Source organism: Drosophila tropicalis, unplaced genomic scaffold, assembly GCF_018151085.1.
Source record: "Drosophila tropicalis isolate 14030-0801.00 unplaced genomic scaffold, ASM1815108v1 contig_694, whole genome shotgun sequence".
Taxonomy (NCBI): Eukaryota; Metazoa; Arthropoda; class Insecta; order Diptera; family Drosophilidae; genus Drosophila; species Drosophila tropicalis.
This window is the reverse complement of record NW_027173176.1, coordinates 7,281,242-7,293,169: the sequence shown is the minus strand read 5'-3', so window position 1 is coordinate 7,293,169 and position 11,928 is coordinate 7,281,242. Positions and strand designations below refer to the sequence as shown.

General features: G+C 38.6%; 1 protein-coding gene across 1 annotated transcript; it reads left to right on the top strand.

The window, feature by feature from the left end:
* Positions 1-6,740: 6,740 nt before the first annotated feature.
* LOC137578799 (R3H and coiled-coil domain-containing protein 1) lies at positions 6,741-11,614 on the top strand. The gene is made up of 10 exons (XM_068292380.1): positions 6,741-6,908; positions 7,847-8,017; positions 8,090-8,226; positions 9,109-9,292; positions 9,381-9,831; positions 9,896-10,060; positions 10,126-10,413; positions 10,485-10,674; positions 10,739-10,975; positions 11,047-11,614. The coding sequence occupies exons 1-10, from the start codon at positions 6,748-6,750 to the stop codon at positions 11,094-11,096; spliced, it is 2,034 nt and encodes a 677-aa protein (XP_068148481.1). The 5' UTR covers positions 6,741-6,747; the 3' UTR covers positions 11,097-11,614.
* The last annotated feature ends 314 nt before the right edge of the window (positions 11,615-11,928 follow it).

Genomic DNA, 11,928 nt, shown 5'->3' with positions numbered 1-11,928 from the left:
TATTTATAGGGTCGGAGAAGCTTCCTTCTGCCTGTTACATACATTTTGGCGACTTTAATATACCATTTCACCCTATGGGTGTATGGTATAAAAAGGAAAGCAAATTCATTGTCATTGTTTATTCCATGGCTGAGCATTTGAAATGAACATTTCGCTAAAGCAAAAAGTTTTCAACCACGTACTTAAATCTCAAGTTTATTATTTATGAGGATTTTCACATAAAGTAAAAAATTAAATGAAAATTGATAGGAATATTTTCTTTTTCCTTCTCTTTCCGTACATTTGTTTGCCCCCATATGTCTTTCTGCCCCTTAAAGCGTGAGTGAGGAAGGCACGAAGCAGGTCAACGAGAAAGAAATTGTCTAAGCGGTTTGTTTCAGACTTAAAAACTGTGGATAGTACCAACAATTATGCTTAAAGTTAAACAGACGAATTTACTCTTTAAATTCGCAAATTGACCTTGGCCCCGTGATTATACTGTATTCGAGGGTGTAATACAAAGCTGTTTAGAAAAATCGTATAGAAGCCAGCTATTTTATAATTCCAAGAATATTATTCTTGGTCGCGGTCATTCTTGGCACTTAACTTAATAAATAAATTTGAATTTCATTTTATTAATAAATGTGATATTCGTGAAGCAAACGTAAGTAATTCTTTGTCTGGCTCTGAAAAGTAGGCAACACAAATTTTGATGCGCCAATGAATAAATGAAAGCTTCAGCTTCAGGCTAAACAAGTTGTTAGAGTATCGTTGAGTTTACCAAACAAAAAATTAATTTCTAATGTTTTTGAGTTGATTTTTGTTCAACTTTTTGTCTCCCTACTGAGTTCCACTTTGATGCGGGTCAACATATACACAATAGGGAAAAGAACGATGAAGTTGCTCCTGTATCCAAATATTTATATTTTTAATTGGCATTTTTGAAGATTTTAACCTACGCCACGCTGCTTTATGGCATTCCCCGAATGATGCCACCTCGGCTGTCCGGTCACTTTTAGCTAAAATCGCCTTATGATGCTTCAACGCTTTGAATTTTGACCCTTTTCATTGACTTTCAGACAATTTTTTTGTTGCCTCATGATAACGGTCAAATCGGTTTTATTTATTATTGTACACACACATTTACCCATATTTTTTCTGTATGTCAAATCATTTTTTTTTTTTTATACGAACAAGCGTACAATAATATAAATAAAAAAGAAAATTCAAAGGTGCATGTCAACCAACACTATGTTGATATGAGAAAGTTGGTATACCCTTACGATTGTGCCTTAATAGGTCAGACTCCTTATGCTTGGAGTAATGCAAAATAACCTTTGTCTGCTGCATTTTTCCACTCTTTTCAATTAATGTTACTGTGTAAATGAAGGAATTTTCTTTATGCCTCAATTCTCTTCAGGGACCTGAATGAAAATTTGTTGCTCTGAGTGCGATGACTTTTTTCGCGTGATACCCGATCTCACATCAGACTTTTTTATAGCGTTGAAAAGGATAGGAAAATTTGTAACATGTTTGCCCTTTATATCAATAAATAGTTTCCTTAAGCCCTGACACTTTAATGAAAGTGTTGAAATTCATAGAATTTCATTGTGTAAGGCATTTCGTTCTCTATTATTATGTCTCTCCCTTATTTTTTAGGAAATGGCCCACACATTGTTTAAATAAGACAAAAATTTAATGCTCACAAAACTGTCATAAACTCTAAATGCAGCCACAGTAAAAACCATCATCAATGAACAGCAAAAGAAGGCGGAGTAGCGAGAAAACGGGGCTGGCGGCTGTCAGCCCGAGAATTTAAGTTCGACAGCAAAAGCCGTTCGATGCGTTGCGCTGCGTGTTGTCTGAAAGTCAAATACACTGTAAGAAATAACCGCCCTTGTTATTTTTAAATTTCTCCTCAATCCATCAATCGAAATTGGGCTTTAATGCAGTTGCAAATAATCGTTATTTGTGTGGTATCCTTGTCATACAATTTTCAATTTTCGTGAATACGTCTCTCCTAGTGTATTTACACATACAACATACATATTATGTGCGTGCCCCCTTGAGGGTGTTCTTTCGACAAGCAATGAGGCAGTCACTTGTGCACACACACATACATACATACATACATATATAGTCATACACATGAATAACCCGTTGGCAGGACATATCAGCACATTTCCATTGAAGGGAAGTGAAAGGGATTGGCGCTGGGAATGGGTGATGGGAGGCTCTGGTGGGCGGCCGTACGGGTAGCCTGTTATTTTCTACGCCTGCAGCTTTCATTAGTTCAATGTCAATGTTATGTTTTTTTTTTTTTTTTTTTTTTTTGGTGTCTTGGCAAGATGCCCCGATATGCCTCAGAGACCGCCCATTAGTCTGCCATTTGCCGCTGCTTCTTCTACTTTGTCTCCTCCGTTGATGTTCGGGTTTGGTTTTTAATTTTTAAGCGCATGTTGTGCAGGTCTTTGTTCTCTCTGTATGTGTTTACCACCTGTGTCCGTGTGTGTGTGTGTGTGTGTGTGATATACATCTGCGGCCAGCATGTTGTTGATTAAATGAATAGAGGACACTGCAGATATCCCGCTGTTCCTTTCCCAACAATTTAAATTTTAGCTTAAGCGCTAAAATTATTTTGCATTATTTAAAACTTCCGCTATTATAATTAAGAACAACTAAGAATATTGAGCAAATTCTTTAGGGTGAAACACACACTAAACTACTTAGGAATGTTAACTAATGCGCTCGATTTGCAGGTATTGCATTACCTTGGCAGTTTTCGCACTCGTTTGGTTTAGCGAAAAACTACTACTTACTTACAGATTTAACAGTTTAAAACGTGTGTGGCACAAAACACACAAATTTTTCGCGCACAATACGTGACCACTTACAATGTCTGCCAACGGCTGTGGAAAACATTTTGTTTTTCATTTCCCCAAACTAGTTATTTTCCCTCCGCTTAAGCAGAATAAAGCAATTTTTATCATACATTTACCCAAGAAACGACCATTTTGATTTTGATATAAATCCTGAAACACTTTGATTGTTGATAATCTCGAATGTAAAACATTAAGCTGAACTGCCAAGGCTTAAATACATTCGAAAGTTTATTAATTTGTCGGCATTTAAACCGCTTGACCAAATTTACAATATTTTCGCAGTTTTTTTATGCATGTACATAAATACTTCAAAAGGGTATACAAAAAGCAATAGGGATGTCAAACTTAAGTCATTTTTCTTTTTTTGTTTTTTGCTCAACTTTCGCTAAAACTTAACTACGGACTCCTGTCTTGTTTACCATACATACACACACACACATATACATGTATATATCCCCAAACAGGGCCACAACTATATCTAGGAGTCGGCTGGTTGGTTGCGTTCGCATCGTTTCGATTTGGTTTTAGTTTGGAGTTTTGTGGGAGACTCTGATGCTGCTTGCCAACAGCTGCACTTTGTAAATGTCAAATGGGCAATGCAGCGCAAAGGATATTGTGTGTGGGTACAGAAACCGAAAGAAATGGATGTAGAAGGATGAGAGAAGTGGCGAATGGGCAAACGGGGAAATTACCGGCACAAAAGGTTATATGAACGGCTCATGACATTTGAGGCCTGGAAAACCTGCATTTATCTTATTTTATAGCCCACTGAAAACAGTTTTTGAAAGCCAAAATGGCAATCGGACCAAGCCGAAATGGCAACAGCCAAGAGTATTGATCTAATAAGCCCTTTTCCATGAACCAATTCAAGGTTTTCATCACATACTTTTAGTTAGAAGAAATAAGTATGGTAATAAAAACCAATCAAACTAAAACTTTTATTTAAAACCTGGGTTGATATAACGCTGCCATGCGTTATATCAACCAACTCTCGTCATCAGTCAAAACAAGTGGAATACATATTTTCATCAAATTTACAAACATACATACATACATCTGTATGTACATACCTACGTATATATACATATGTATGTAGGTTCTCTTACATTGTAGATTTATGCCTTGATTTTTTCGTTTTTTGGCTCTCCTTCGAGCAATTTGTTTTGGCCGCAACCTATAGGAAACTATAAAAACACAAATCGGTATATGTATGTGTGTTTGCCTGTGTGTGTGCTGGGTGTATATTGTGTGCGTAGGAGAAGCAAAAATAATTTGCAAATGCCTCCTCCTGGAGGCATCTTTTATCCCAACCCCGCTCAAGAGATATATCCGCATCCGTCGATGTCGAGTTGATGACATGACCAACAAATCGTAAATTCGATAAAGGAAATTAGAAGGGAAAAGCCATTTAAATTGAAGCGCAAAACAAACGACTAACAGACAATAGGAGAAAGGGATGTAGAGAGGCAATCAGGGGGGAGACTTTCACTTAGGAGGAATAATAAAAAGAGGGGAGGATTTGTGGGGCGTGTTGTCTGGGTATTGAAATTTAATTCGGTAAAATTTCACGCATACGATTTAGAATTGGGAATCCATACGGTCGAGCCCCTCTTTTCATGTCGGTGGGAAGAGGGGAGGCCCAAACGAAGAGAAAAACACAAGAAAACGACAAGAAAAAGGAAAATCTGCCGCCGCATTTGTAATTGGTTTTTCGTTTGCTTGATGGGATTTTCAAATTTAAGGGGCATGTGGCAGAATCCATAAATTGATTATACCCAACGAATTTTATGCCCTTCGATTAAACACACAGCAAAGTCACGTAGTTTATGACGAAGGAATGGAGGGGAAGTAATCTAATGTGGAAGAGAGCCTGAATAACTCAACTCTTGTCACCTAATTAGAAGTAAAAGACTTTCTCATCTTTTTCATTTTGCCCTTCTTTTCTCATGTCATCTCGTCTAGACAGAGGTAGAGGTAGTCCATAGCCATGGGGATGGGGAAAATTGTGGCTTGTCGTGTGACTGGCATTTCTGATTGGGTCACTGAAAATATTTCCTTTACTTTGGCTTGGATTTTGATTTGGATACTTGTGAAGGCTTGCTGACAGTGTGTTAATGGGCCTGACAAATATTTAATTGAAATCATGAAAGCAAGTGAAATCTATTTTTCCACAAACATTATGAATACCCACTATAATCCCATTCTCACATCCCATATCAAAAGTGAGGGCAATTAAAACTTTATTTATTACCAAAAGCCACAAGAAAGCAGAAGCAGATTATGCAGTTGGTCCTGGGACGAGGCAGCAAAGTTCATTACAGCGAGGACATCGCGAGAAACTTTGTCCGCCTCATTGGGGAACAGGGAGCATCAGAACACAACAAAAATATTCACAGAGAACAGTTCCGTCATCCTCTGTAAGAGTTTATTTCTGTGTTGTATACTATTTTCAATTCTTTTGGCTTTGTTTTACATCATTTAATAGTTTTTTGTTCAATCTATTTGCACGAATACCCTTAACCAGAAGTTTAAAAACAAATGTGTAGGCCAAAAAGCATTAACGCAAAATCTGTTTGGAGCCCGAAAAACATCTGCAATTAAAAGCAACTGATGTCGGCGCACGAAACTGTCGACGGTGTCGAAAAGCGGCAAAACTATTTAATTAAAACAGCGTAAACGAATCAAATCAAAACTGAGATGAAAAATGAAACAGCCTCAGGGCTTTAGGAAATTTCATAAATAAATATTTAAGCCAAACGTCACAAAACACAAACCAGAAAAAAAAAAATTACGGGAAGAACAAAAACGCCGTGCATAAAAATTTATATCTTTGGTAATTACAAAATAGTTTTCGGGGCCCAAACATAACATATACACTCGCATGGGTAATAACGAACACCTTCAAGCAACTACACCTACACAGACGCATACCCACCTGCAGAGAAAACTACACATGTATAAGGGATAGCCGAATGGCTGGCAGATTTTATTGAGACATTATCAGGCGAAATAAACGGAGACGATTTGCAGAAATTGGTAGTTGGAGTGTTTTTTATGGCTGAGATGACAGAAAAGGGCGTTACGCATCTCCATAAGGGGAGTGGCTTCTGGTTTAGGGCATAGTTTTGGTCTTGTGTACATATACATAGATATACATACTCACCGGATCTAATAAATGTGTGGATACGGCCAACAACATTTATGGCCTACACCGACGGCATTAAACTCGCTGGCGAAAAATATGATTCAGCCCTTGCAGCGGACGGGGCTCAATTAATTGGGCCATAAAGTGTCAAAGGCCAAACAAAAAAAAAAAAAAAAAAAACCAAAAGAACAAAAACAAAACTAATTAATGTATAATTAATGAATTATAATGAAAAATACAAAAACAATAATGGAAATGAAAAACAGAAAGAAAAAACACCAAACTCCCAAGTGGGAGCAAGTGGTTTAAGCCCAACAATTGGTACCTAATTTGTAGCGTTTTTCCTGCATTCATTATTTTTAAATTTCGCGCCCTAAGAATCGAAACTTGCTCGATTGCAGTTGTAAGCAACTTTGCATCAAAATAGCGGGACAAATAGTGTTTTTTTATACCCTGCAAGAGAGACTATATTAATGGTCAGAAATGCGCAACGCATATTAAGAAAACATAATTATTGGCATGCGATTTAGGATTCATCAAATACGATTCATATATATGTGGCCAATTTCAATAAGATCTTGTCTTATATGTTTATTGCCTAATTTGTTATGTCCGTTACCTAGCAAGACATTTTGAAGAAGGTTCTTTGGAAAGGGTATACAACAATCGGCACAACCAACGTAAGACCGGATCCACTGGTTGTTCGGGGGAAATAGTGGTTTTTTGTTGTTGTTTTTGTTAATGTTTTTTTTCTGTGTTCTGTGGCGACTTCTTTATGTCGCATTTTTACTTAAACTGGAACGTTTAACATTCGATTCTAATTTAAGCCTAATCGATCAAGAGTTTGTTCACAATGTTGCATGTGATATCGAGCTGTTTGTAAAGAAACGCCTGAGTTCAGGGTAAGAATCAATTAAAATCAGAACATTTATTCTGTGTTCTTTTTTCTTGCCACGAGAATACATACATACAGCTGCTGTGTGCAAGTGTGAGTGTACAGAGATGTCCGCGTGTTCGTGTCGTGAAGAACTGTTGACTGAACTAAAACCCATAGGACATTGATTATGTTTTGCAAATCGGGACATATCTCTTTTACAATAAATGGAAATGTGCCACTGATTACAAACATAGTTCCTTAAAATTTGACTAGTGCCAACTTCCTTTGAATAGGAAAAAGAACCTGTCCAAATGCCTTTTGAATGGGACAAATGCATAAATATGTACATATGTACATACATATGTACATCATATAAAGATATTGTGTAGGTAAACTAAGGCCGTGTAATCACGTGATCATCCCCATTGCGCCCAAATTCCCGTTACAGCAACTATGAAAAAGCAACGCGGAAAACCAAAAACAAATGTAGTACGAGTTACCAGTTTTCTCAGCTGTTGTTGCAACACCAACATATGCAGAGGAAAAGCTTGCAGCAGCTTTTCCGCATTGCAGTTGGCTCGCTCTGTCAGTACTAACACCGTTTTTCATTTCAGCATGCAAGTCGCGTTTAATAAACAATTAAGCCTCGTGCAATAAACAACTTAACGAACAACAAAACAAAGGCAACTGCAAAACAAAACAAAAACAACCAATAAATATTACATTATGTGCTCTCGACTTTGGATTGCATAATAATATTTTAAATATTTTTTACCAATCGCGTTTTCTTCTTTGTTAGTGTGTGTGTCTGTCAATCCACAAAAGCTGCATGTGGAGATCGAGAGAGCGACTTGTTGTAACCTGTAGAGGGACCCCAAACAAGAAAACAGTTTTGCGTTACCAAAAAGTTTGTTCTACATTTATCTTTCTCTCTCTCTCTGTTGTTTGTTCTCGTTCTCGCAGTGTTTTGCTATTCCCACCAGTGGGCAATTATCGCCGTTATCTCATACATCAAACATGTGAGAACTATCGACACAAATACGATCTCTTTACATTCTCAGTGGGGCAGGGGCCGCAGCGCCGCACAGTTTTGTGTTTTCGCAATCAACTAATCGATCCGCACGGTTTTGAAACGTGAGTCCCATCATCCCAGCTAACTACTAGTACTCTGCATAATCATACCACATATGAATCTATCTGTTGCAGTCGCAAAATCCAACAACAAAATCAACATCAAACAGTGAAAAATTGGCGCAGCACTACAAGAAGCAGCAGCGCGAACCGTAAACGTGTAACGGAGCTCTGTAAAATGGGCGTTAAGAAGCATATCAGCGAGACACCTTGTAAGTAACGAAGCAACTCAAAGGGTATATGGGATAGCTAGACATGCATACATAGATAAAGAGCGATCAAAAAGCTAAAACGCAAAAGAGAGAGGATATTACGTTCGCCCACTCCGAAAAAAAAAACAAAAAAAATAATATGTAAATTTTTTTGCTAAATAATATGTAAATCGGGGAAAAAAAATACACAGACTTTGCAACACCCTAAGGGGAATTTCATAATCCGATATGCGAGATTGAAGGAAACTCCCTTCGACCGTTTTAATGCACATACATTTGTATACTTTGATTCCTTTTCCTAATTGCACTCACTATTTTCAAGTAAAGTAGATACAGACAAACATATACATACATATGTACATATGTACTTCAGTATATCAATTAAAAATATTTCACTAAAAATAAACATGTTACGTTCATGTACATACAACCGACCAAGGCACGTTGCCGCAGATACAGATACAAAATTCAACAAGAGATCGTTGCGTTGGGGGGGTCACGCAGCTCACTCATTCAAGGTCGCCCCCTCTCGCGCTTTTTTTTTTCTTGACTGTTTGTTGCATCATTACTCACTCGGTTGTTCGTCAGGTCGTCGTTCCCCCAATCGAGTTCGTCCGACGCTGCGCACGCTCACTTTTTGTGTGTTGACATTCACGAATCGGGGGGCAAAGCAAAACTGAAGACATAAATTGGGTCAACGATGGAATGATTTTTTGTTAATGTTGTTTTTGGTTTTTCAAATTTATTTTATGCCAAATGCGCGTTACTTCATACATATGAGATTGGTGTGCAGCGCTTCGCTACTCGGGTTTGGCAACATATTGTTTGTAGCTTGTCATGATCTTCACTCTACTTTTTTCTATATTCCTATTCACCCATTAGTGAGCAAGTCCAATTCGGTGGATCTGTACAGACCGCCAGCATTGAGGAAGAACAGTAGTGAAGAGGCAGCGGCTGAATCAACCAGCGACCAACAACCAAAAGCAGCAACAGCGTCTTCATCAACCACAACAGCAACGGCGACAGCTGCAGGCACATCAACTACCTCGAAATCGTCACCAAACAGGTAGGTCGTCGTCTGGGTCTTTTCTCAATGAGTGCTAATCGATTAACATTTACTTTTTTTGTTTTTGTTTTGCTTTCGTCTTTCGTAGAGAGCAGCAGCAGCAGCTGACAGCAGCAGCAGCCACTCGGCGTGAACGCCGTCCCGACCGAGCCGTTTATGTGCCAAGGGCACGACGCAGTCAGACAACACCGCCGACAACAACAACAGTAACAGCAGCAACTACAACAGCAACATCAACCACTGTTGAAACGGCAACAGTTGCCGACATAACGTCACCCAAAGCGGACGATACTACGAACAGCAATAACAGCAACGGCAACGGTCATCAGGCTACGACTAAAAGCAAAAAACCATCTAAGCGTCGGGAGCAACGTGTTAAGAAAGTTACAGAAAAACCCTGGGAGGATCCAGAGGCCTCAGCCACACTCCTTGTGATAGACAAACAGCCGGCATCGGCCCTCCGCGAGACAAAAACTCAATTGAATCAAGGAGGAGCAGGAGACGAAGACAGCATTGGCAACTGTGATAAGGATAAAGAAGTACATATTCCAGTGTAAATGGAGTTGAAAACGGTCTTCAAATAATGGGTCCATTCTTTTCCAGATCATGAGCGGCAATCAGCAACACAAAATGGCCAACAAAAATGGCACCAAACAGCTGCTATCGACAGCATTGCGCATCGAAGATGCCTCCAGCAATTCTTCAGCATCCGCTGAAGACGCAAACAAATGTGATAATGATGTGCAGGAACTGCAACGTGCCTCAAAGGTAAGTTTCTCAAGAAAGGGTTTTGTTGTTTTGTTTTGAGCTAAAATGTGAATGAACTATTTCAGGAAATAAATCGCAGTAATCGACGCATTATGAAACAAACATTTATATCCGATGTACTGGAGATACCCGATAAGATTGAAATCAAACCAAAAGCGCAAAAAGTTGCAACAGATTTACCACAACAACAACCACCACCTGCCGATAGTACCACCGAAGATGACGAAGAGGACGAGGATGACTGGGAAAATATGTTCGATGAAAGCGGAGATTGTTTGGATCCAAAGATACTACAAGAGTTGACCGATTCAGTGGGAAAATGTAAAATAGAATTGCCCAAAATGGACTACACCGTAAGAATAAAAAAAAAACTAATGACGGAAACTATTAGAAACTATCAATTTAAACGTTTTCCATTGAGTAGGTCTATCACATTAAACAGTCACTGCTAAACGAAGAGGAGTTTCCCCATGTTTTGGAAGTATCCAATTTTCCAGTAGAATTCAAGACGCCCGACTTGCTCATGCTTTTCTCACAATACAAAGGCACTGGTTTTGATATCAAGTGGGTGGACGATACCCACGCCCTTGCCGTATTTAGCAGTTCGCGCATTGGTAAGCCAATCACTTTTATCAGCAATATGCCTTTCCGATCAATAATGCAAATTCCTTCAAATAGCTGCTGAGGTTCTAACCATGGGCCATCCCTTTGTTAAGCTAAAACCGCTGGCTGAAGCCACCTTGGAATCGCGCCTGAAAGCTAAAAAGGCAGCCACCTCATTGCAACCATATCGTCAGCGACCAGAGACCTGTACGGCCTTGGCACGACGCCTCGTATCCGGAGCTCTAGGTGTCAAATTGCCCACTGCACCGGAGGAAAGAGAGAATGAGAGGCGTGTTTTACGTGAAGCCAAAGGTGAGTCTGCTTGCCTTGTTTTCCGACATTTTTCAAGTTACCAATATGCCTTTTTTCATTTCCCTGTGCAGAACGAAAACTTTTAGCTGCCAAACAGCGGGATGAAGCTTGGGAAAGCTAGAGCTAAGAAGGGATTAACTAAGGGCTTTCAAAATTTATGGAAGGTGCATTTGAACAACCTACAAGAACCGAACCTACAACTACTATCCAACAACTAACCATAATACTTTCTCAATCAAATTCATCATGCAAGCTAGGCAAAACTGTACTTTCAATGTTGTCGCTTTTTCTGCAATTACAACACAACCCCACAAAAAAGAAACAAACATAACGGGATATGGATCCTCTGATATTTATGTTATTCTTGCTCAATTTGTTGTACGCGCAGAATCTGTATCCGAATCCGAGACTAGGCCATAAGAGAGATAAAGAATATCTATATACCTATATATTTATTTGTCGTAGCAAGTAAACATACGTAGACCTATATATATATATACATACATATATATATAAACTACTATTGTAACTACTATACATGTTGTTTTAACTTCAGGCGTAAAATTTAATATGTAAGTGCAAGCAATTTATATACCTAAATATATTTTAATAAAGTTTATAGAGCTTAAGTACAAAACAGATGCAAATCAAAAATGTTTAAATCTCAGTTATTAAGTATTTCCAAGATATGTACATACATACATACACATATGTATGTATGTATATCCAATCCCGAATTTACAAACAATTAAAACGGAGAAAACTTTATTAAACGAACGAGTGAACTTCCTGAGCCGGCGAATGGTGACAAAGAGAGAGATGGCAACACAGACAATGAACTCGAAAGAGAAAGAACTTCTTTAGCAGTCCAGCACGCGCATCTCCACTTGGAACTAGTTCATAGGTCCATTTCTTTAAAAGAACGACTATTGAAAGCAACATGCAAATAGGGG